Source organism: Narcine bancroftii, chromosome 4 (assembly GCF_036971445.1).
Source record: "Narcine bancroftii isolate sNarBan1 chromosome 4, sNarBan1.hap1, whole genome shotgun sequence".
Classification (NCBI taxonomy): domain Eukaryota; kingdom Metazoa; phylum Chordata; class Chondrichthyes; order Torpediniformes; family Narcinidae; genus Narcine; species Narcine bancroftii.
Window position 1 is genome coordinate 33,551,380 of NC_091472.1, and position 27,127 is coordinate 33,578,506.

At 41.8% G+C, this 27,127-nt stretch overlaps 1 protein-coding gene across 1 annotated transcript in view; it reads left to right on the forward strand.

Moving 5' to 3' along the window:
- The window catches only part of LOC138762360 (lutropin-choriogonadotropic hormone receptor-like), a 79,911-nt gene that overhangs the window by 24,850 nt on the left and 27,934 nt on the right, over nt 1–27,127 (forward strand). The window contains exon 4 of the mRNA XM_069936129.1: nt 6,030–6,098. Within this exon, the coding sequence (XP_069792230.1) occupies nt 6,030–6,098 (69 nt within the window). The remainder of the gene's footprint in view (nt 1–6,029; nt 6,099–27,127) is intronic.

Here is a 27,127-nt window from a genome sequence, read left to right on the forward strand (position 1 = left end):
TTACTGGTTCTTGCTGATAGCCACACACCGTCTAGTTTGGAGAAGATCTTCACTCCATGCCAAGAAATCCTGAATATGAGATATCGGATAACGATCTGGAATGGTGACATCGTAATCTCCACAAGATCGCCAACATCCATTGTGTTTCGGGACCATGTGTAATAGAGAAGCACGGACTGTCAAACCTATGAATTATGCTTAGTTCCATCATCTTGGCAAACTCTTAGCTAAACGCAGCTTCTCTGGAGGCAAGTGGAGCATTTTAACATGGATAGGAGGGCCATTAATACAAATGTGGTGAGTAACGGTATGCTTTGCAGTGGAGGCAGAAAACTGTAGAGTAGTAATCTTAGGAAAATCTTCCAACAGCTTGGATAATTCATTTATTAATTTGCTTAATGTTTAGAGGTGCAGAGCAGGGGCATAGGTGTCTGCCAGAGAAAAGTAGTTCCATTTATTAGCCGACACCCTTTTAAGTCGATGAAGAATGAATGAGCCCGAAGAAAATCTGCACCAAGCAAAGGTCGGGATACTGCTGCTATAATAAATGGCTAAGTGTAGAAATGATTCTCGACATTCATCTTCCTGGTGTCAAAGATTGGAATGTTCAACTGTTAACTGCTCGTAGATGCAAGTTCGTGGTAGAATACGTGTGTCAAAACCGGTGGTTGGAAATACACTATCTTCTGAACCCATGACCACCAGAAATTTTTGCTGGGACAACTGCTCCCATGCATACAGTAGGCTTGTAGGTTTCTCGCCAACTGCCACAGCCCTTACTGGAGGTTGGCCTGGATGTTGCCTGCTTGTAGGGAGTGATGTGCTTAGAGCACTAGAGTATGATACAGGGTCAATATCGGGAGGGGTTGGTTGTGAAGACCTGTTTTTCCTTGCTGTGCTTTTTAACTAGCCATAGAATGATTGCCCTTGGGTCTTCAAATAAACACTTGGATAACAAGAGCCTAATATCATCTGGTATTCGCTCTGGGGAAAAAAGCTGCCCAAGGACAGCATTTCATCCATTAGTTCTGAAGGGGCGTAGTCTCCCAATCCATCGAAATGCAGTAGTTTAGTTGCCCTTTCCCTATGGGATATACGATATGCACACAATAAAAGTGCTTTTAAAGCATCACACTTCCTGGTATGTGGTGGATCCCATAGGAAGCTGCCGACCCTCTTAACCACGGCCTGGTCCAGGGCACTGAAAAGATGGTAATAATGAATGGTGTCCAGTTCAGGCTCAACTGTCACAGCAATGGGTGCAATTGACTCAGGGTCACCAATTGTGGCCACTGAAATCAAATGGATTTATTCTTCATCCCCGCGCACCTTTTAAAAGCCCAAATCACGCACTCAACATGCACTGAAGTCACATGGCTGATTTGATGCCTTCTGGGAGTTGAGAGTTTTAGTAATGCCATAGCGCCTCCTCATGTTTTTTTTACATTGCTAAATGTTTCTTAGCATCTGGTCTCATTGGATATTTGGAAGTCTTTAAAATATATTAAGAGAAAAGATGTGCCACAAATAAAGAAATGAAGCAGTTTACTCCCAGGCCAGAGCAAAGTGAAAAGAAGTGGGTAATGAAAAAGGGTGAATGCTCAAGTTTCCCCAAAAATTGAAGCTGTGTCACTATTTTAGAATGTAAACAGATCTGATGAAATATGGTCCATTAAAGAGTTTAAATGAAGAAGTCTTATCGCTCACCTCCATTGGACTTGTAAGTGCCTTACTTAGCATTTGTTTAGGTGCAATATTGATACTTAACTAGTACAATTACTTCTTTTTCCATGACCTAGATTGAGGTAATTCAGTCCATTACAATGGATCAGATAGCCATTTTAGGTAACTAGATTATTCCTATCATTTATCCAGTGTACAGTATTAAGTATCTATTTTCTGGTATTTTATGTACATAAAGCAGACGGATAAAAAAGGAAGCATGTTCCCTTGTGAAAAATATTGTGCTCTCGTGTTGAGGATGTCAAGACGAGGTTTAACTCTGAAGGTTATGAATAAAACAAAATTTACTGAACGAAAGCTCAGTACAAAGTTGCTATTGGCTAAGAGGATATCAAAATTAATTGATGAAAAGTTATAATTAAAATTTCAGAAAATGTTTTAGGCGACAGGATATTTATGTGTATGCACACTGATACGACAATAGCTCACTTTAAGGCCTACCATGGCTGGTTAACCCATTAGCATGCTTTTGGGATGAGCGAGGAAACTACAGCATCCAGTGAAAATCTGTGCAATCACAGAGAGGGCATCCCAATTTCACATGGACAGGATCAAACCTGGGCTGCTGCAGCTGTGGGGCGGAAGCTTTAACTGCTATACCACTAGGTTGTCCTTTCCAAAGCAGAGAAAGTCATCTGTCCTTGAATAGCAAGGACTGATTACCTCTATCATGCCGTAATCTGCAGCAGAGCGTGAGCTATGACATGGGTCAGTTACTACCACCATCTGGAATGATCTGGAGGTAGGGAACCAGGGAGTGGTGATGAGAAAGTTTTAATGGTAGAAATTACAATGAATCTTAATCAAGGACACGCTTGCCAGTGAGCAGTAAGAAGAGAGATGTGGTAAATCTGTGGAATTTATTGCCATAGATGGTTGTGAAGGCCAAGTCATTGGGTGTATTTAAGGCAGAGATTGATAGATTCTTGATTAGCCAGGATATCAAAGGTTATGGGGAGAAGGCTGGGCAGTGGAACTGAATGAGGAAAATGGAACAGCGTATGGTGAGGTAGACTCAATGGACTGAATAGCCTATTTTTGCTCCTATTTCATATGATTTTGAATTAGCAGTCAGTTTCTAGGCTGTTCAGTAGCAGACTGTGGAGACTGAGTGACCTGTCAACCCTTAGCAAACACTCTGTTTCTCCAGTGAATGACCAACGATTGGTGTGACTTGGAACAAAATGACCTAATTTCTCTCTGTATCTCACCAAATGAGCATTACACAAAGAAATAATGTCAATATCTAAACTCCTTGTGCAGAAAATGTCAGGATAGAATAGAAATTATCCCGATTAAATTCTGGAGTGGAGAAAAACAGCCTGATTGTTTTCCACCAAAAGAACATCAATTTTCCACCATGCAATACAAAAAAATGTTAGTACTTTTAAGAAAAATTTAAGAGAACTTTATTTATGTAGTGGCACCTGCAAATGTCTGAGGCAAGGCAATGAGTTGCATGACTAGATCTGAACTGAATGGGGGCTGATGTTTGTCTTTGTTCTTCCACTAATTGCACAAAAGCTGGGGTAACACTGGTTTGGCAAAATTCCATAGGCTTTGCGCCAAGTTATGAAAGAGTTGCCAACGATCAGGATGTATAGAAGATTTCATACAATTACCCTCGGGTCTTCCTGTGGATGAGGTTAGGGACACAGGCCATCGAGACCCATGTACGTGTGACCAGCTGCCATGGTTAGGTGGAATTGCTGCTTTTAACAAAAGCTGAAGAAGGCAATGTAAGCCTTGAAAGTATTCTGGAAAATTGTTGTCCAGGTCTAGATTGTTCCCAGTTTTGCTTTCTCTTAAATGTATGTCATTGTCAACATCAAATCACTTCAGATCAGATACTGATTTGTAGCACGGTAGCAGGTCCTTTCGGTCCATGAGTCAGTGCTGCCCAATTAACCTACAACCCCATATGTTTTTGAGGGGTAGGAAGAAACCAGAGGACCCAGATGAAACCCACGCAGACATGGGGTGAATGTCAGATTCAAACCTGAGTTGTTAGTGCTGTATAACAGCATTGCACTAACACTCCGCTAACTGTGTGATGACTCACACTGTCAGTGTGGCAGCTTGTTGCTGCATCTTCGAGTGGTAGAACAGTATTAAAAACCAGTGGGACTCATTCAAGAGGCAAGACTGAAATATTTTCAAACATAAACCTAGTCCCTACATATTTTCTATCCCCTTCATTTTCTCCCTGGTTTGAATGGTGTCAGAACAAAAAATGAAGCTTTTAAATCAGCAGTAAAAATTTCCAATGATTCTTAATTATTTTCCACTGAACTTTACTATGTTTTACCCTCCCTGCCCTGTGTTCAGAATTTTTTCAGTGACATTCCAAGTTCAGATAAGGGAAGTTGCTCATTTAGAAAAACAACCTTGCGCCTTCAAGAAAACATCCATGTGTATGGTAATTGAGTGCATTGTGTTGTTCCAGTAATTCCTATAAATTAATTTTATTATAGATCTAAGTATATATCCATTAATAGTGGCTTTGTTTCCAAGTATGACAGGATCATTTTGTTCCATTAATTAGTACTATTATTTCTTTTTATCCATGACCTAGATTGAGGCAAGTCCAGGCTCTCTCTCTCTCTCACTCTCTCAGCATCCTTATTCAAATTCAAGTTTTATTATCAGGTTTTGAAAATACAACGACAGATATTTTTGTGAGCAGAGCAGTAAACATCTCTTACAGAGTACAAGTAAAATGTACAACAAAAATACAGAGTTACAGAGAGCAATCAGTTGATATGGAGAAAAGGCAAAATAATTTTAGTATTCTTCAGTAGACATTAATGGCAGGAAAGAAACTGTCCTAAAATTTGTCCTATTAATCCAATTCTTCCTCTTATTTCCTTGTAACCTATTCTCTCTCATGTGCCATTAAGTCTTCATTCTTCTGCCACCCACCTATGTTAGGAATAATTTATAGTAGTCAAGTAACCTTATAATGCCTTTTTGGGATGCGGGAGGAAGCTGGAGTATCTGGAGAAAACATGCAACCACAAGGAGAGATGTGCAAACTCTATACAGGCAGCATGGAAGGTCTGAAACAGCAGAATTAGCTTCTGTGTGGCTGAATGTGAATGAATACAATTGAAATTTAATGGAGAAGTGTGAGATATTGAACTTCGGTAGATTAAAGCAGGGCAGGACTTACACAGTGGCACTGGTGAACGTTGTTGAGCAAATTGACTTGGGGATACATTGTTCCATGAATGTGTGGACAAGGTATACCGTGGTAAAGAAGGCATTTGGCATGCTTGTCTGTGACAGTCAGGGCACTGAGTACAGGGCATGGTTACAACTATATAAGACATTGCTGAGACCACATTTCAAATATTGTGTGCAATTTTTGTCACCGAGCAATATAATTATCATTCAGCTGGAAAGGGTGCAGGAAAGATTTGCAAGAATGTTACTAGGCCTGGTAAGTTTGAATTATAAAAGATTGGATAATTTGAGACTTTTCTCCCTGAAGCATAGAAATATTTTCTCATGATAGTAGATCATAACCTAAGGGGGAGGGGACACCTTATAGAGGTTTATAAAATTATGAGAGACAAAAAAAGGTAAATAGTAATAGATTTTTCCCAAGGATAGGGAAATTAAAAACTTGAGGACATAGATTTAGGATGAGAGGATAAAGATTTAAAAATTACCTGAGGAGTATCTTCTTCACAGAGTGAATGGTAGGTATGTAGAATGACCTACTAGAGGAAGTGATGGAAGCAGGAATAGTTGTGATGTTCTAAAAACATATTGACAGGAGAAGTTTAGAGGTATATGAGCTGAAATAGGCATGAACAGGTTGGGCCAAAGGGCCTGTTTCTGTGCTGTAGAACTCAGTTACTAATTTCAGTGTTATGCTGTTGACATTTTTGTAAAGGTTCTTCACTTTTGATCATCAAAACAGTTAAGACTATTCAGCAAAATGGCTTTATAACAATTTTTGGGATAAATATTGAACAATTTATGCAAAATTTTAAAATGAACAAAAACTACATTTCAAAGTGATTGTGGAAAACAACATAATAAATAGTTTATAATAATGAAAGCCTGTTGATGAAGATTTTACAAATATGTAACAGTAATTCCTATGACGTCCATTCTCTAGATTTCAAAATAAAATGAACCACTTGATAAGATAACTGTTTTGTGAAGATTCATATTATCCACATTATCAAAATAAATATGCCCTGACTATATAGGTTTTCATTTCATTTTGAATTCAACTAATCAAATGATTTGTTCTAATAGCCTTGTCTTTTCAGGAAGCTGTACAAAAATGGATTTGAAGATGTGCAGAGCCATGCATTCAATGCAACAAGACTGGATAAGTTGTAAGATTTGTTTTTTATTTATCATTATACAATGTTATCCTGATGTAAGCGAAACAAGGAATATTTTAAAATACCATTTAAAATAATTAAATCAAAAATAGTAAAACTAGTTTATTGCGCACATTTTGGGTTTCATTTTGGCGTCTTTGAAGGACAGAACAAAAAAACAGAGACTTAATCCGTAGAGCTTGTAAACCAGAGATAACTCCAAGGTTCTTAATCATAGATAACTAAAGTGGGAAAAAAAACACATGGTATACATTAAATTCCAACAGTTTTTAACTTTCTGAATTCATTCTACTCCGAGTAAAAAATCAAACTGTAACGGTTCTTATTTTGAGTTCAATGATACAATTGATGACAGGACTTGAGAAAGTACTGGTGTTCATTACAATTTTATCAGTTGAAACAGTGCAGATAAACATATCCAGTGCCTTACATTTCAGTAAGCATTTGAAATGAATTACGATTAGCTTGTGAAGAACTAGCATTGAATCTTGTAAACTTTCCAAAATAGAACTAGCCTCAGCTAATAAGAGGGAAATCAGGAAGGCAAAAAGATGGCTTTGGCAGATAAGGTAAAGGAGAATCTTAAGAGATTTTACAAGAGCAAAAGGAGAATATGGAGAATGGCTCCCTAGCAAGATCAATATGCTCATCTAAATGTGGAGCCACAAGAGACGGATGAGGAATTAATATTTTGTGCATGAAGAAGGGCATGTAAGTTAATAAATTAAAGGAATATTGAGAACTCGAGACACATTTTAATTATAGAGGATGTATTAGAGGTCTTAAAATTCATAACAATTGTTAAATTCCTGGAGCCTGATCAAGTTATTAGAGAGTGGTGGCTGAGTGGAATGACCTTCCGGAAGAGGTGGTTGAAGTAGGGTCAATTTTATCATTTAAGAGGAGGTTGGATGAGTACTTGGATGTGAGGGGGTTGGAGGGTTATGGGCAAGGAGCAGGTAGGTGGAAGTAGTGAATTTTCACTTAAATCGGTGCGGACTAAAAAGGCCGATATGGCCTTTTTCCGTACTGTAATTGTTTTATGGTTATATAAGTAAGGGAAGAAACTGGGGGCACGCTGGCAGTGATAATTGCATCATCTTTAGCTCTTGGATAATTGGAGAGTGTCTAATGTTGTAAAGGGCTGCAAAGATGAATCAGAGAACTGCAGGCTATTGAGCCTAACGTCAGTTGGTGGGAAATTTACTGGAGGAGATTCTGAGGGGCAGGATTTATCAGGCAGGAAAAGCAAGGTCCAATTCAAGAAAGTCAACACTGCTTTGTGTGTGGGAAATCGTGCCTCACAAATCTGAACATGTGATGAAGGGGAGCGGCAAGGCAGTGGATGTTGTCTACATGGACTTTAACAAAGCCTTTGACAAGATCCTGCATGGTCATTTAATCTGGAGGGTCAGGTCACATGTGATCCAGGGTAATCTTGCCATTTGGATACAGAATTGGCTTGATGGTAAGAATCAAAGGGTGGTATGGAAGGTTGTTTTTAGGTTGGAGGCTTGTGACCAGGGATCAGTCCTGGATCTACTTTTGTTAGTCATCCATATTAATGTTTTGGATGACTTTAATGAATAAACAGACATGTCCTGCTCCAGCCACTACAACGCGATGTCCAAAAAAGTGCACCAGCTCTTCTACTTTCTCAGAAGCCTGAGGAAACTTGCATGTTGCCTGTGTCCCTTTGACAGGTTCAACAATGAAAGTATTCTGTCAGGGTGCATCACTGTGTGGCGTGGGAAATGCTCTGCCTAAGACTCTAAGGAATTGCTGAGAGTTTTGTAAAAAACTCATATCATTGTACAAAACCATCTCGCATCCGTCAATGCCATCTATATTTCCCACTGCCTTGAAAAGAAGCCAATTAAAGTACTCCCAACCTTGCCACATCCTCCTCATCCTCCTGTGGGGAAGAAGATTCACCAGAGTGAAATCATACACTGCATTCAAGAATAGTTTCTTTCCTGCCATTATCAGGCTGATCACATATGTACAATAATATTACTCCGTACCAACTGATCTCTCTGTAATTCGACACTCTTTACTGTGTTTTACTTTCTGTACGATGCATGGATTGACCAACTGGAGGGCTTGCCAAATGAACTTTCAGCCAAACGAACTTTCACATTGCAGCTATGATAATAAACTTGAACTTGACACTCTCGCCTTTATTGATTAGGGCACTGAACACTGGAGCTGGCATGTCATGTTACAATTTTACAATACATTAGTGATCCCATGCTAGTCACCCAACTACAGGAAATAGTAAGCTAGAAAGTGTGCAGAAAAGTTTCTCAATAATATTATTATGATTGGCAGGCTTGAGTTAAAAGGAGAGGCTAGAATAGTATAGGATTTTTCTTCCGGGAGCATGAGGCCAAGGGGTGTTTTTTTAGAGTCGTATAAAATCATGAGGGACACAGATAAGGGAAATAATCACACTTTTTCCCCCCAGAATAGGAATCTAAACTAAATGTGAGAGGAAAGATTTAAAAGTGACCTGAGGAGCATCTTTATCACAAAGAGAGTGATGTGTATCTGGAATGAGTGGTTAGAGGTGGGAACAATTGCAACATTTAGACAGTACATGTACAGAAAGATTAAGAGGAATACAGGCCAAATGCAGGCAAATTGAACCATCTTGGATTTAAAAAAACATGTATGGACAAGTTGGTCCTAAGGGCCTGTTTTCATGCTGTAAAACTCTTCCGTCTGAATCTCCAACAATCTATAATTTGTAATTTAGAGTACATTTGTTACAGAGTAAATAATGCTGACATTAGTTTCGGCTCAACAACATAAATATTGAAACAAATAACATCATCGATTTTTTTAGGCTATTTTATTTGTGAAGATGCATTGTTGGCTGTAATACCCATACTGTGCTATACTGTTCTATAAATCATCTCTGAATTTCAAAAATGAGCGCAATTTCTTCTCCTTGAAGCCTCAGATATCCTTCTGCTTAAACAAGCAAACATCATCCTTTCTTGAAAAGCAACTTCAAAAGCATCTTGGATGAATTAATTCAAATTGTCCTACAAAATTACAGCTAAGCCAATAGCAGCTCTAGCTAATTTTTTCTTGAACTGATTTCTTAACCACATATCTGAAGACATTTAGAAAAAATAACTCCCACTCTTAAACTGTTGATACTGTTTAGTGCCGTCAAAAGGTGATGCTCTAGAAAGTTCAAACTATAGTATTTTTTCTAATACAGAAAGACTGGATCTAAAAATCAAGTGTTAAATGTGATCAGGATCTTCTCATGTGCAAATCTCTCTTCCTGAAACTGTAGCAGTCTCCTGTGCACATGATGTGTGTGTGTGCATGGAGGCTGTGGAAGACGCAGGTTCAGTTCCTGTTGTAATTCCAATGTTCTCCTGACATCAGTAGGTGGAATCTATTATGAAGGACGGACACTTGGAAAATAAGATTGGGCTGAGTCATCTTGAGTTATTAAAACTTTTTGAGTTTGTAACTAGCAGAATAGATAAGTTGAATAAATTGATGGGGTCTGTTTGAGCTTGCAGAATAACAACTCAGGAGATTCCAAAATGAATTCAGGTGGCATGAGGATCAACAGGGGACTGGATGGTGGGCTGCCACAGAGATCAGTACTGCGCTTCCAGCTGTTGACAAAAACTATCAATGATTTTAATGAAACATATAGCATGTCCAGATTTGCTGATAATACAAAACAAGTTGACAGTGGCTCGTGAGGATGATGCTGTGAGGTTTCCTGGAATAACCATGCTGCCACATGGACGTTGCCATTGTGCTCCCAGATTACGAACCAACACTGGCCTCCATGGTATGGCATCAGCTCTCCCAGTCTATGATGAACATCTCAATCAACGATCAGGTGACAAGATGTCTTTTCGATAGTGGGAGCACTGAGACTTTTATGCACCCTGATATGGTGCAGTGTTACTCCCTTAAAGAAAGGCCAATGAGCTATAAAGTCACCCTAGCCTCAAAGTCCCACTCAGCCGAGATCTGCAGCTATACCACTGTGATGCTGACCGTGTGGGGAATAACTTACAGGGACTTTAAACTCTTCATTATGCTGTAGCTCTGCGCGCCAGTGATGCTGGGGTTGGACTTTCAGTGCCACCTCAAAAGTGTGTATGATGCAATATGATGGTCCTCTTCTCCTCCCCTCCTCCCCACAACCATGGTCAGAAATCCAGTTGGTCAACTGGCCACCCTGCTCCCCCCACTCCGCTAGCCCAACCAACACGCTGTCTCTTTACTCTTCATATCAAATCCCCATCGCTGTTTGTGAACCTCACCCCCAACTGTCACTACAAAAAGCAGGCGATACAGTGAAGGGGACAGGGCATACATTAAAGCAGAAGTGCAGTGACACTTGAATGAAGGGATCATTGAGGTCACTACCAGCCCATGGAGAGCTCATGTAGTGGTGCTCAAGAATGATGATTTATTATAGCCAGACAATTAATTGCTTTATGCAATTGAATGCGTATCCCCTCCCTTGCATTGCTGATATAGACAATCAAATTGCCAAATTTCGTGTGTTCTCCACGATTAACCTGAAATCCACCTACTACAAGCTCCCCATCCACCTGGAGGTCTGCCAATACACTGCCTTTGAGGCAGACGACCACCTCTACCACTTCCTCAGGGTACCCTTCAGTGTTGTCAACAATGTCTCTGTCTTCCAATGGGAGATGGACTGAATGGTGGATCACCTTCCCCGACCTGGATAACATAACAATCCGTGGCCACAACCTGCAAGATCATGACACCAACCACCATAAATTCCTTACAACTCCCAAATGCCTCAATTTAACCTGCAGGTAGTGTTTTCCACACTACTGGCCTGGTAATCCTTGGGTTGGTTGTGGAGAATGGAGTTATTGGCCCCAACTCCAACCGCATATGCTCCCTGCTAGAGCTCTCTGTTAGAGCTCCCTGTGATGATGTAATGGGGGGGGGGGCAGAGCTCCCTGTGATGATGCAATGGGGGGGGCGTTTTATAATAGGTTCTGAGGAGATTCTGATGGTATTGTTCCTCTAGAGCTTTTTGTAGTGAGTACAGCAAATTGAGTGACTTCACATAATGATTAAAATCTAGTGACCCCTGGGTGACATAATTCATCGTGAAGGCATTTCAAATGGTCTAGCTGCAGACTTGAACAGGTCATGCGAGAAAGTGAGTCCAGGGGGTCATTAAATTTTTCTGTGCAAGTATATCATAATCATGTAGAAAGCTCAATTGGCCAACACATGATCTTATCGTTTTTAACATGCAGGCAACAGATTTTTGATCAGTCAGTAAAGTGAATTTCCTTCCGGCTAAAAAGCATCTCCATCTGTTGTACCAATAAGGTGGAGTATCTTTACAGCCATAGCCAATAGCAAGCAGTCAGTATACTACGCACCCCCCATTACATCATCACATTCCCCCTCCCCCACAGCCTCAAGACCCTGAAAAGGTGCCTGGGGTTCTTTTTATACTACTCCCAGTGGGTCCCTAATGATGCAGACAAAGCCCACCCCCTTATCAAGCCAACATTCTTCCCCCTACCAAGAGTGGCCCAGGCAGATATCTGTTGCATAAAAGAAGATATTGTGAAGGCCGCAGCATACATGGTGGATGAATCTCCCCCATTTCAGGTGGAGAGCGATGCGTCCAATTTTTGTCCTGGCCACCACTCGCAATCAGGCAAGTTGGCCCATTGCCTTCTCCCATGCCCTTCAAGGCCCTGAAATCCGACACTCCTCCATCAAGGAGGTGGCTCAGGCAATAGTTGAGGCAGTCCAGCACTGGAGGCATTACCTGGCTAGCAGATGTTTTATCCTGCTCATGGACCAATGGGCCATGGCATTCATGTTTAATAACAAACTGCAGGGTAAGATAAAGAATGATAAAATTTTGAGGTGGAGGATTGAACTCTCCACCTATAACTGTGATATTCTGTATTGGCCAGGGAAGCTCAACGGCCCCCCTCCCCCAATCCCCTGTGTCGAGGGACATGTGCCACAATGACCTCTGCCACCCCGGTGTCACAAGATTTTTCCACTTCATCACATCTTGTAATCTGCCATACTCCATTGAGGATGTTAGAGATACGATTGGGGACTGCCAGGTCTGCATGGAGGGTAAAACACACTTCTACCAACCTGATAGGGCGCACCTGATAAAAGGTACATTGGTCTTTTGAACGTCTGAGTATGGACTTCAAGGGCACCCTTGCTTCCTCTAACTGCAACATGTATTTCCTCATGGTCCTCAATCAACATTTCCACCACCATGGTCAACAGGGCACTGCGCAACTTGTTCACCCTGTTCAGGTACCCGTCATCTATCCATAGAGACTGAGGGTCCTCGTTCATGAGTGATGAGTTCCTCCAATACCTGCTGGCCAGAGGTATTGCCACCAGCAGGACCACTAGTTATAACCCCCCCAAGGGAACAGCCAGGTGGAGAGGAAGAACACCACAATGTGGAAGGCCATCCTCTTTGCTCATAAGTCCAGGGGGCTGCCAGTCTCTCACTGGCTGGAGGTCCTTCCCGAGGTGCTCTACGCTATCAGGTTGCTACTATGAACTGCCACCAATGCTATTCCTCACAACCAAATTTTCTCCTTCCCCAGGAAGTCCATGTCGGGTACACCCTGCCATCCTGGTTGACATCCCCAGGGCCAGTTCTGCTATGGAAACACACGAGGGACCATAAAACTGACCCACTGGTTGAAAGGGTCCAGCTCTTCTATGCAAACCCTCAATATGTGTACGTGACCTATCCGAATGGGCATGAGGAAACTATCTCCATCCAGGTCCTTATGTGTGCAGGGGCACCAGAGGAGCATATTCACCAAACAGCACCCCCCCCACCTTTCATGGACACATAGTACATATCATTGCATCCCATCCCTGACCCAGTCATTCCAGTCGAGTTGCCATGACCCCAGCAGGTTGGCACAGCGCTGAAAGTCCAGGACTCACCAATGACCCCAGCTATAGCACAGAAACTGACTCTCTGCTGGTCACGTGGAAGACTTTGTGCCTCACATCACCCCGCTGGCCAAAAAAAAACAAGAGGTGAATGTGGTGAACTGCTGTTCGCTCATTTATCTGGCACCACCCCCGCTCTGTGACTGTGCCTGTGGCTCCTCCCTCTTGACACTGTATAAAGGCTCCAATACCACAACCCTTCCCCAGAAAGCTTGGGTCACAGCACAGTAAACAAAAGCCTATTCTGTAACTCCAGTCTTTCGAGTGATAGATAGCGTATCAAGGGGGTTAAAGGCTAAGTAAATGAGCAAGGAAAAGGCAGATGGAAGAAATCTGAAAAATGTATTAGGTAAAATAGAAATGCACTCAACTTTGAAAGGTATGAAATTATTGGTGTTCAGACTGCTTGAGTGATTTTGCACACGTATCGCTGAATGTTTATGTGCAAGTTCAGCAAGCAACTAGGAAAGTAACCATTACATTGACATTTATTTGAAGAGGATTTAAGTACACGTAATGATAGCTTGCTACAATAATAGAGGATGAATGAGACTGAATGTAGAATATTGTGTACAGACCTGGCCTCCCTACCTCAGGAAGGTTTGTGATGGAATGAGGGGAATTTGTTGTGTGTCACTCAGACCTTCCTTGAACACCATGTTCCAGTGACAGAAAACCATGCAACTAAAGCCACCTTCACATGCGCCTATTAAGTACACATCTGGTACCAGTTGAAACAAAAAGAGACTGTTTGTTGTGTGTGTTTGTAATCAGTCTCCAGAGACTTGCACCAAACTAGTGCAGGAGACCATATAACGCCAATTAACATGCTGAAACAAGAATTTCTAGGCCAACTTATTTTGCTATCAATAAACTTGGAGTGTGGATTCTGGAACAACATGATAAGCAGTTCTCATCTTTACTATTTTTTGATAAACGACACAAAGCATTGTGACCTATTTTTAAACAGGCATCGGCCCAAAGAATTTGCAAGGGCAAATTCAAAATTGTTAAACTCTCATTAACATTGAAATAAAAGAATTAATTTGAGTTCATAGACATAAAATCTGTTCATGTGGAATGTGGTATGACCTTGGGCTTGCAATCAATGCAGTTTTTACCCCCCAAAATTGTAAGGAAAACGGGAGTAAGCCATCTTGCCTCTCAAAGCTTCTTTCCTCTTCATTTAGATCATGGATGCTCTGATTTTGTTCTCGGCTCCACTTTCCTATTTATTTCCTCTCTGGTCCACAGCCTTGAATATAATGTATCCAGCTTCACTGCTGTCAGGAGCAAAGAATTCTAAAGAATCACAATGCTCTGAGAGAGCAAACTCATTCTCATCCCTAGCTGATCTTTTATTTCCGAAAAATACCTCCAATTCCATATTCTCCATGAGGGAAAACATACAGGTGTATACCCATTCTTTTTTGTTCAGGTGTAACCAGCACCAGCATATACTAACATGAGGTCCTTAAACATTACCTTTTCTTGATTTTCTAGAGCTAGGCCGATGTGTTTTGTCATATTGTCAAAATGTCTAATTGTTAGTTCTCCTTGGAGCAAATTGTGCATTGATGATTATCTTGTGTTATTGCCTTACCCTTGGGAGATACCATTTTAATTTTTATTCATGTGTTTGGCAGACCAAGTGCTGGATCAGCAGGTTTGCAAGCAATAAATAAAACCACCAAAAGATTAAAATCGAGACTCCTTTTAAAATACCATGTGCTTAATCCAGCCACTGTAAACTGTTGCCAATAATGCAAATGCACCAAGTGGATCTTCTGCACTATTTTAAATTAAAATAAATGGAATGATTGTTCAATTTAGAGCTGGAGTTAGATGAACTCTGGATCATTCGGGAGGTAGATGGGGTGATGGACAGAAATTAAAGGGACACTATCTCACCTAGGAGGCAGGAGGAGGGTAAATGGGTGGCAATCAGGTGAAGGAACAGGCAACAGGCAGTGCAGGACTCCTCTATGGATGTTCCCTTCAATAACGTCTACCATTTTGGATACTGTAAGGAAGGAAGAAGAAGAGGTGAGCCGTGGTGATAGGGGATAAGAGGTTCTATGGAAGAGATCAAGTATCCTGGATGGTATGTTGCCTCCCTGGTGCTAGGGTCCAAAATGGCGCAAGATATCTCAGATGTTGTGGACCATATAGGGACCAATGACATGGCCGTGTGAAGGGCTTAGATGTTTTTTGATCAAGCTCTCTGTGAATAGTATCAAAAATATGGTTAAAACATTAAAATTAAAACATTTTCACTTAAAATGGACAAAATAACTACTAAGAAACCCAAGGCAGCCGAGAGCATAAAATGAAGAAGTTTCTACTGTTATGAGCCCAGAGGACCCATAAGCCCAGCAGCAATAGATAATCACCAAGACAAATGGTTACTTAAACAAAAGTTGATTTTAATTATTTTTATACATGAAAACAAGATCACACTTTAACTTATCACTATTGACTTAACTAACCTAACTTAACCCCCTTTTAATTCTAAGTGCATGTGTATGTAATGTGTATGTAAGTTTAGAAAAGTTCTTTGATTCACAATCCAATCTTACTTCTCACTCCTCCAAGTTCACTGGTTGCAGGGAGTTCTTACAGAATTTAACATTTATGAAGTTCACCAGGCTTTGGTGTTTAAAAGGTAAATGGTTACCGCTCAGGAAGATTCTTGTCAGTTTTCAGAGAAAGATTTGTTATTCCTGGACACAAACTGATCCCTTTTAATCAGCCACAACAGTGCCTTGCCAAAGAAACTTGCCACATCAGGCTTCTCCAGATGATAGCCTCTTTCTTTTAGGTCACCACAGAGTTCCTTTTTGTTTCTCTTATATCAAGTGAAACATTAGACAGCCAGTTCTCTCCTCTTGCATGAACCACAAGGGCTTTGACCAGGCTGAACTAAGCACTCACAACCCGTCTTCCAAATGGGGTTTTTCCACAAGCTTGCCAGCTTGTCCTGTTCCAGTCCCAGTTGCTGCTGCTCACTGTAGCACTGCAGAACTGATCTCTCTCTCTCTCTCTCTCAGAGAAAAAGCTGTTCAACTCTCTCTGCTTGTAAAAATCACATGACCCTCTTAGCACAGCAAGTTTCAACCCAGACAGCCTGTGGCTCTGAACTACTCCTCTGAACTCTTTCATTTCTTGGACACTCCCCAAAGTTTTTGCAAAGACCCCAGGAGCCGCCCTGTCTGGCTTGAGCAGAGCTCCAGTATTTTAATGAGATCTGTTTTGAAGTGTTTGTATGTGACCTACACAAAAACACTACAAACACGACATAATCTATCCCACTATTCAGCCAGGAACATCAAGCAAAAGCCTGAAAGGGAGCAGCGCAAGAGTGGCCTCAGGACCAGTGGACCCCGGCAGAGCTGGGGATTCGGGACAAGAACTAAATATTATCCTGGAAAAGATGGAAAACTGGAGCAACCGATTTGTTACCGTTGAAAATATAATGAGAGATGTGACTGAATGGATTACTGAAATTAAAGAAATCTTTGAAGATTTAATGGAAAAAATGACCAAAGCAGAAGCAGAATTTAAAAACACAAGATAAGCTTAAAAGCTTTGGAGAAAGATGAAAAGCAATGGGAGTCAGACAGCCAAGGACTGCTGGACAAGATAGACCACATGGAGAATTTTAGCAAATGAAATAATGTCTGAATTTTTGGACTGAAAGAAGGAATCGAGGAAAGAGATCCAGTGAACTTCTTCGAAACATGGATCCCACGAGTGCTGGAAGAAGAAAAATTCAGAGAAAAACTACATATTGAAAGGGCTCACTGGACCCTCAGACGCAAGGGAGCTGGCGATCAGCGACCACGACCAGTCCTGGTAAGACTTTTGAGTTACTGGGAACGGGAGACAATTCTGGGAACAGCACATGAAGCCTCTAAGCAAAATAATGGTCTGCCTGTGGTATTTTTCCAAGATTTCAGTCCTAAAGGAGGGAGTTTGATGATGTAAAAAGACAACTATGTTCCATACACTTGAAATATTCAATGATATACCAGGCAACCCTGAGGGTTGAAGTTGCAGAAGGTAATCAATGATCTTTCAAGACTAAGAATGAGATGGAAGACTTCCTGTGAGGTTTATGAAAAGGCTAAGGTTGCTAAAGAGGAAGATTGTGAAGAATGTTTACAATGGGACTAAGTAAAAGTTTTTTTTTAAAGCAGTAGCAAGGTGGAAACTCCATTCTAAGGGGGAGAATGGCACCTAGAGAGAAGTATAAAAGATAGCGCTAAGGGGAATCTTCCTCAAAATATTCTGTGGGCTTTTATCGTGGGTTTTCAAAGTTTCCTGTTTACATCACCATCAGTGCTGGGACATTGTATGTGTTTTTTAAAGGAGAATACCTGCCACATTGACCACCGCCAGTGGGCTGATATCGCCTCAAACCGTGCATCTTGGCGCCTCACAATTTGGCAGGCAGCAACCTCCTTTGAAGAAGACCGCAGAGCCCACCTCACTGACAAAAGGCAAAGGAGGAAAAACCCAACACCCAACACCCAACCCCAACCCACCAATTTTCCCCTGCAGCCGCTGCAACCGTGTCTGCCTGTCCCGCATCGGACTGGTCAGCCACAAACGAGCCTGCAGCTGACGTGGACTTTTACCCCCTCCATAAATCTTCGTCCGCGAAGCCAAGCCAAAGAAGAATCACTATTATTTAAACAATCAAAAAGTTGCAAAACAATATTTGTTTGAAAAATCAATATGGATAGAATATTAAAATTTATTAGTATTAATGTCAATGAGATAAACAGGAAAGTGAAGAAGAGGTGAGTTTTGGCACACCTAAAAACATTTAAGGAAAATATAGTCTTTCTACAAGAAACACATCTTATCAAATCAAAAAAAGAGGATGGGTAGGACAAGTAATATAATCTCCATTTGGAGTAGTGATTCTAATTAATAAAAATATGCCAATAATAATAGAAGAAACACTGACTGAGCAAGGATAAGTTTTGTAATGGCGCATTGTAAAATTTATGCAGAATCATGGATGTTTATGAACATTTATGCACCAAATTATGATGATGAGGCCTTTATGAAATATATCTTTTAAAAACAGCAGAGGGCAGATAAAATATACTACTAGATGCAATACTGGATAAATTGGCCAGAACAGTGACAAGGCCAAAAGCTGTGAAAATAACACTATCATTTCTGAAGGATTTTAATTTGATTATTATATGGAGGCAGCTTCACCCTGTAGAAAGAGACTATTCATTCTACTCAACCGTACATGATTTACATGCAAGGACTAATTTGTTTTTAATGTCTGCCCAGTTAAAAAATAAAGTGGTAAAAGTGGAATATTTGGTGAGACTTCAATCAGATCATTCACCATTAACACTAACTATTGCAATAATGAAAAACAAGAAAATGTATACAGATCATGTCTCACTGACACCTTGTTTAAAAGGAAGGACCTTTTGTGAGTTTATTCAGAGACAGATAGAATTATTCTGTGAAATTAACTTTTCTTCCACTGATAATAGCTTTTTAATATGGGATATGCTTAAGCTCATCTAAGAGGACAACTTACTTCCTGAAAAAAAAATCTTAAGAGAGAATATGATACAGAACTAGATTGTCTAGAAAAAGATATAATAAAATTGGAAAAAGAATATCATATAACAGAGTCACAATAAAAATATAGACTGTTAGAGAATAAAAAATTGAAATAGACAAATGTATAGAATGGAAAATATATATTAAAAATCAAAGAAAAATATTATGAATTAGGGGAACAGGTGCATAAAGTTTTTATCATGGCAGTTAAAGGCTGAGGAGTCATCTAGAATGATATATGCAATAAAAACAGATGCCGATATTATAACATAATCAAAATAAAATAACTAATACTTTTAGACAATATTAAACTATATAAATCAGAGCTATTAGGAGATGAAAATGAAATGGATAAAATTTTAATGTATTGAACTTCCAAAATTAGAAGATAGAGAACAAATTGATTTGGATGCATCTTTCACAAGAGAAAAAATCAAGAAAGTCTTGGATACTTTTCAAGCTAACAAATCTCTGGGGGAGGATGGGTTTCCTTCCAAGTCTACAGACAATTAAAACATTTATTGATACCTCTTATGATGGATGTATTGGACCAGGCAGTGAAGACCCAAACCCTCCTGGAATCTTTCTCAACTATATAATTACAGTGCTACCAAAGAAAGGGAGAGACCCATTATAAACTTCTTCATATAGATCTATATCACTCCTCAAAGCTGATTTTTAAATATTGGCAATGGCATTAGCTAATAGACTGGGACAATATCTACCAAAATTAATGCATCCAGATCTGGTGGGATTTGTTAAAAGAAGTCATTTTTCAAATAGTCTAAGTAGACTCTTTAATATAATACATATGGCAAAATCAAAGTTGAATCCAAGTATAACCATCTCTCTGGATGTGGAAAAAAAACATTTGATTGATTAGAATGATCTTTCTTATTTACAAAATTGGAAAAATTTGGTATATAAGTAGATAATTTAGAAACTGGATAAGAACTCTTTATCATAATCAAGCCAAAACTAACAATCAGATGTCTGCGGTTTTCTCCTTGAGTAGATTGAGTAGGCAGGGGTGTCCTCTGTCTCCTTGAACCACTGGCAGAGATTGTCAGGAGAGATCGGGATATTAGGGGATTCAAGGTTAGAAAGGAAGGACATAAAATTAGTTTATTTGCTGATGATGTGCTGTTATGCATGTCTGACCCAAATGAATCCTTGATAAAATTACAAGCAACATTAGAAAACTTTGGAAGAATATCAGGTTATAAAGTAAATATGGACAAGAGTGAGATAGTGCTATTGAAAATTTTTGATTTGGCTATCATGTTGCTTTTCCCCATGATGTGCGGTATCTCCATGGTAAATCCATACACATAGGACAAGTATCTCCGTTGACAGGCCGATCAAGGGTCCAATACCTTATGGAAGGCGAAGGTGAGCGGCTTTTGATCGGTGAAGACCTTGAATTGCCGACTTTCCAAAAAGTAAGAAAAATGTCTTACCACCAGGTGCAGGGCCAATAGTTCTCAGTCAAAACCGCTGTATTTGACCTTTGGGGGGCTAAACTGTCTGCTGAAAAAGACCAGGAGTTGCCATTAGCCTTCAATTAGCTGTTCCAGTATGCCCCCTGGTGCTGTGCTGGAGACATTGACTGTCAGAGTGGTAGGACCAGGAGGGTGGCAATTGGCCAGTGCATCTTTGGCATTCTGGATCGTCCTTGACTCAGCTGATGTCCTTTGAGTTGCCCGCCATCAGCACGAAACGGGGTCATGATGCGTGCTGCTGTCAGTATGAACCTGTGGTGAAAGCTTATCATACTGGCAAATTCCTGTAGCCCTTTTACTGTGCATGATTTGGCAAAATGCCGAACCACCTCGACCTTCTTGGGGAGGGCTGTTTATCCTATGCCACAGAAAGTCAAGTGTCCGGGCCAAATTGGCACTTTGTGGGATTAATCGTCAGCCTGAACTCTCAACTGGATGCACAGTTCACTCAGGCGGTGGTGTGATCCTTGTGGCTGCAGCTGGCAATGAGGATATTGTCCAAATAGATGAACGCAAATGGAGATCCTGGGCCACTGTGTCCATCAGCCACTGGAAAGTTTGTGCTCCATTCTTTAGACCGAAGGGCATGTGGAGGAATTCAAACAAGCCAAAAGGGGTTATAATTGCAGTCTGGGGATATCCTGGGGGTGAACTGGAATTTGGTGGTATCCCTGGATGAAGTTCACCTTCGAAAACACCTGTGGCCTGGCAGGTCGGCGGCGAAGTCTTGAATGAGGGGTATGGGATATCTTTCAGGCATGGTGACTTCATTGAGGTGGTGGTAATCACCACATGGCCTTCACCACCCCCCCCCCCGCCCCACTGTTTTTGGCACCATGTGAAGGGGAGAGGCCCAAGGACTGTTGGAGCGCCACACAATTCCCAGCTCCTCCATTTTTTAAACCCCTTCGCTAAGCTGAGCTTTTTAGGAGGGAGTCAGCAACGTGCCCTGGCTGGCAAGAAGCGGGGGGGGGGAGGGCATCAGTCAGCTCAGCTGCGGAGAACTGTGGCATCACTATCAAGGGGAACTCTGCCAGGATGTAGGCGAATTCATTGTCCGAAAGCATTATAGAGTCAATGTGGATGGCGGGTAGCTTGGTTTCCCCCAGAAGTAGATTTTGAAAGGTTCTGGCGTGTATCTAACACCATCCTTTGAGATTGACCAACAGGCAAGTCGACCGCCAGGAAAGGTTGCATCACTGCTGTGAGGGTGAAGGTCCATGTAAAGCGGCTGTTGCCGAACCGATGGGGAATGGTTCAGGTACCAAAAGTCCAAATGGAGGAGCTGTTGGCTGCCCTCAGTGCTGGGCCTTGCTTGCCATTGTGGGTGTGAAGGCTTGCAGGGGATAGGACACTTATCTCGGCGGCAGTGTCTGTCCGACAAGAAGTCCTAGATGTAGATGAGGTTATCATGTGGGCCAACCACCGCAGCAATCAATGACAGGGTGGGCAGAATCAATGAGCCTCCGCACCCCATCACTGATGATAGTAGCACAACTGTCCTGGGGTATTAACTTGCCTCTCCCCGCTATTTGTGGGGCTTGCCGATGTGGTCTACGAAACACTTTAAAACAGATCTTATTTGAAATACTGGAGTTCTGTCCCATGCTAGACATATCAGGACCTCAACAGCTTTTGCAAGAGCTTTGAAGAGTGCTCAAGAGACTTCATTAATGGATTGTTGTTTACCAAAGACAACAGACGAAAGAGAATACTGTAGCCGCTGCTGTCTGGAAGGAGAGCTTGCTGTTGTAAGAGGGTCATGTGGTTTTGCAAGCAGAGAGAATCAAACAGGCTTTCTCTCAGAGAGAGAGAGTCAGAGACAGAAATCACTTGACAGTGTTACAGCCAGCAGAAGTTGCTGGTACTGGAACAGGACAAGCTGGCAAAGCCCTTGTGGTTCATGCAAGGGGAGAGGACTGGTTGTCTAATGTTTCACTTGGAATAAGTGAAACAAAAAGGAACTCTGTGGTGACCTGAAAGAAAGAAGTTATCATCTGGAGAACCCTGATGGGGCAAGTTTCATCAGCAAGATGACTGATGGAAGTACATCAGTTGTGGAAATCCTGGATCAACAAATTTCTCTCTGAAAACCAAGAAGAACCTTCCTGAGTGGTAACCGTTTACCTTTCAAGCACCAAAGCTGCTGAACTTTATACATGTTAAATTCTGTGCACAGTATAAGAATTACCTGCAACCAGTAAACTTGGAGGAATGAGAAGTGAGATTGGATTGTGAACCAAAGAACTTTTCTGAACCTCCACACACATTAAATACATGTGCACTTAGAATTAGAAGGGGGTTAAGTTAGGTTAAATAAGTTAGTGATAAGTTAAAGTTTGATTCTATTATCATGTTTAAAGATAATTAAAAGCAACTTATGTTTAAGTAACCATTTGCCTTGGTGAATATCTATTACTGCTGGGTTTTGGGGTCCTCTGGACTTGTAACAGTATTCACCCAAGAAAAAGGCTTACTGTGTGAAGTGAAGTAAACAAGTGGTGAGGTCATGGAAGCCATTGTAGTGAGTAGTACAGTGAATTAAGCACAACAGAATTGTCTGTGAGCTGAGCCAAGACTTCTTTAATGGAATATTCATTGGAGTTTAAATACTTGGTTCGGGCTGTGAGTCGGAGGAGGCGGCGACTGGAGTTCGGGCGACTATCTGGAGGAGGAGGAGCTTGGAGAGAGTGACAGGCAGGTAAGGATTTAAATTCCAGGGCTTACTGGGGCTTGGGCCTACTTGGTTTGGGGTGTGAGTCGGAGGAGGCGGCGACTGGAATTTGGGCAACTATCTGGAGGAGGAGGAGCTTGGAGAGAGTGAGGGGGTTAATTGATCAAGGGGACAATAAAAGGAGGGTAAGTATAAGGGAGCAGCCAGCGAGGAGCGGCCCAGTGAGTGAGTGGCACAGTGAAGGAATGGGTCTTTGAGGCTTTGGCTCGAGAGGTTTAGGAGAGGCTGGACTAAAGGTAAGACATTCACAGTTAATTTAATAATTTAATATATATCTGTTTATTTTTTACTTTGTAAGGTGTGAGGAGAAGAAGGAAGGATGAGTGTAAGGGCAGTTTTCTGCTCTCAGTATCACATGAGGGAAGTCATGGAGTCTTCACGTCTCCCGAACGTCAGGGAACTTGAGCTGCAGCTCGATGACCTCTCTCTGATTAGGGAGAGGGAGGCCATCACGGACAAGGAATGTGGCCTGAAGGACCGGGTCAAGGAACTTGAGGTGCCGCTCGATGGTTAGGGAGAATGAGGCTATCACAGACAAGAGCTACAGGCAGGTGGTCGCACAGGGGCCACGGGAGGAGGGACAGTGGGTTAGGAGGAGGAAAGGAAGGGGTCAGGTTCATGTGCAAGCACCCGAGTCTGTAATCTTCAGAAATCGGTACTCCACCTTGAGTACTGAGGAGGGGGATAGTCAGACTATGGTGGGCAGAGGTGTGGTGTCAACCTCTGTGACCCAGAAAGGTAGGGATAAAAGGAAAAGGGTGATAGTTATAGGGGATTCAATGGTTAGGAGGACAGACAGAGGATTTTGTGGACTCAATAAGGAAAACCAGATGGTGGTTTGCCTCCCTGGTGCCAGGGCCCGGGATGAAACTATGCGTGTTCAGAACATCCTAAAAGGGGAGGGTAAGGAGCCTGAGGTTGTGAAACATGTTGGTACCAATGATGTTGGAAGGAAGGAGGAAATGGTCCTGCAGAATGAGTATAGGGAGTTGGGTAGGGAGCTTAAAAGGAGGACCACTAAGGGGGTAATCTCTGGATTGCTTCCTGTGCCTTGTGACAGTGAGGGCAGAAATAGAATTAGGCGGAGGTTAAATGCGTGACTAAAGGGGTGGAGTAAGAGACAGGGTTTCAAATTCTTGGACCACTGGGACCATTTTTAGGGAAGATGAGACCTATACTGTAATGATGGGTTACATCTTAATCCCAGAGAGACCAGTCTCCTGGCAGGAGCATTTGCTAAGGCTGTCGGGGAGGTGGGGGTTAAACTAGTATGGATGGGGACAGGGTTTCAAGTTAGGAAGGACAGCAGGGTGAGGGTTTGTAGGCTATGGAAAGAGACAAGTTTGAATAATTTGAGGGAGGAAAAGCAGGAAGTAGTAAAAAGATGTTGTAGTGAAAATTGTGAGAATGGAAGAGAGGAGGTATGCAGAAGGTAAGATGTAGGAGATCCCTGATATGTATTTATTTTAATGCGAGGAGCATAGTAAGGAAGCTGGATGAGCTAAAGGTGTGGATTGACATGTGGCATTATGATGTTGGGGCCATTAGCGAGACGTGGTTGAAGGAAGCTTGTGACTGGCAGTTGAATGTTCCAGGATTTTGCTGCTTTAAATGTGACAAGAGTTGGTGGATTAAGAGGGGAAGGTGTGGCATTACTTGTCAGGGAGGATATTACAGCTGTGCTGAGGCAAGGTAGACTGGAGGGCTCATCGAGGGAGGCAGTGTGGGTAGAGCTGAGAAATAAGAAGGGTGAGGTTACTATTATGGGGATATACTGTAGGCCTCCAAATGGGGAAAGGAAACTAGAAGAGCAAATGGGCAAGGAAATAGGTGAGATGTGCAGTAGAAATAGGGTGGCATTGGTTGGGGATTTCAATTTTCCAAACATAGATTGGGAAACGCAGTCAGTAAAAGAGCAGGATGGCTTAGTATTTATGCACTGTGTTCAGGATTGCTTTTTGCAGCAATATGTTGAGACGCCAACTAGAGGGGGAGCGGTGTTAGATCTGTTGTTTGGGAATGCAATTGGGGCAGGTGACAGAGGTAAGTGTTGGAGAGAACTTCGGATCCAGTGATCATGGGTCCCTTAGCTTTAGCTTAATGATGGAAAGGGATAGGTTAGATCCGAGGTTGAAGGTCTTCGAGTGGGGGAAGGCCAGATTTGGAGAAATGAGAAGGGATTTGCAGAGAGTTGTGTGGGCTGATCTTTTTACCGGAAAGGATGTAGAGGAAATTTGGGGGACATTTAGGGGTGAGATTTTGAGAGTACAGGATCTTTATGTTCCAGTCAGGCTGAAGGGGAAGACTAAAGGTTCGAGAGAGCCTTGGTTTTCTGGTGGTTCGGGACAAGAGGGAGGCCTATACCAAATATAAAAAACAAGGGATTGAGGAGATGTATGGTTGTGACTTAGATTGCAGGAAGAACCTTAAGAGGGAAATTAGAAAGGCAAAAAGGAGGTATGAGGTGTCCATAGCTAATAAAGCAAAGGTGAATCCTAAGGGTTTTTCCAGATATGTGAACAGTAAAAGGAGGGTTAAGGATAGAATCGGTCCACTGGATGATGGGACCTGTGAACTATGTCAGGAACAGTATGAGATGGGAGAAATATTGAACAATTTTTTCTCGTCTGTATTCACGAGAGAAAGGGACATTGGGCTATATGAGATAAGCGAGGCAAAGGGCTTAGTTATGGAAAGGATAGGGATTAGTAAAGCAAGAGATTTGGAGCTTCTAGGGTCAATTAAGGTGGATAAGTCTCCTGGCCCTGATGGGATTTTTCCCAAGACTTTAAGGGAGGTCAGGGAACAAATAGCAGGGGCACTGACAGTGATTTTTCAAAGATCACTGGAGGAGTGGGTGGTACCACAGGATTGGAGGGTTGCAAATGTTGTTCCATTGTTCAAAAAAGGCAGATGGTGTAGGCCAAGTCATTATCGGCCAGTAAGTTTGACTTCGGTGGTGAGGAAGGTTATGGAGGGTATTCTTCGAGATAGTATATACACATATCTGGATAGGCAGAGATTGATTAGGGGCACCCAGCATGGGTTTGTAAAAGGAAAGTCATGTTTGATGAACCTTGTTGAGTTTTTTGAGGAAGTGACAAAAAAGGTGGATGAAGGTAGAGTGGTGGATGTGATCTATTTGAATTTTAGTAAGGCTTTTGATAAGGATCCGCATGGAAGGTTAATAAGGAAGGTTCAGTCACTAGGGATTAGTAGAGAGATTGTGACATGGGTTCAGAGGTGGCTGGGAGATAGATAGCAGAGAGACATGGTGGACAACTGTATGTCAGGTTGGAAGCCTGTGACAAGCAGGGTGCCTCAGGGATCGGTGATGGGTCCCTTGTTTATCATTTATATTAATGATTTAGAGGAGGATGTGGTTAACTGGGTAAGCAAATATGTGGATGATACGAAAATAAGGGGAGTGGTGGATAGTGAGGTAGATTTTCTTGGATTACAATAGGATTTGGTTTGTTTGGAAGAATGGGCTGAAAGTTGGCAGATGGAATTCAATGTAGACAAGTGTGAGGTGTTGCATTTCAGTAAAAATAACTAAAATAGGACATATACAGTTAAGGGGAGGGCATTGAGGCACGCAGAGGAGCAAAGGGACCTGGGGGTTATGGTACAGAGTTCACTGAAGGTGGATTCCCATGTAGACAGGGTGGTTAAGAAGGCATATGGTATGCTGGCCTTCATAAATCATAGTATAGAGTATAGGAGCTGGGAGGTGATGCTGCAGCTGTTTAAGGTATTGGTGAGGCCAGTTTGGAGTTCTATGCTCAGTTCTGGTCTCCAAATTATAGATAAGGTGGAGAGGGTGCAGAGAAGGTTTACAAGGATGTTGCCTGGTTTACAGCATCTGGATTACAGGGAGAGATTAAGGAAATTGGGACTTTATTCATTGGGACTTTATTCATTGGTACGTTGACAACTGAGAGGGGATTTGATAGAGGTATTTAAAATTATGAAAGGAATAGATAGACTAGACATTATCAGACTCTTTCCCCTGAGGGCAGGGAAGGTTGGAACAAGAGACCATGAGTTAAGGGTAAAGGGGGCAACACTTTAGGAGAAATATTAGAGGTGGCTTTTTCACTCACCGAGTGGTGGCAGAATGATCTTCTGAATAAGATAGTTGCGTCAGGGTCCCTTCTGTCATTTAAGAGAAGGATGGATGTGTA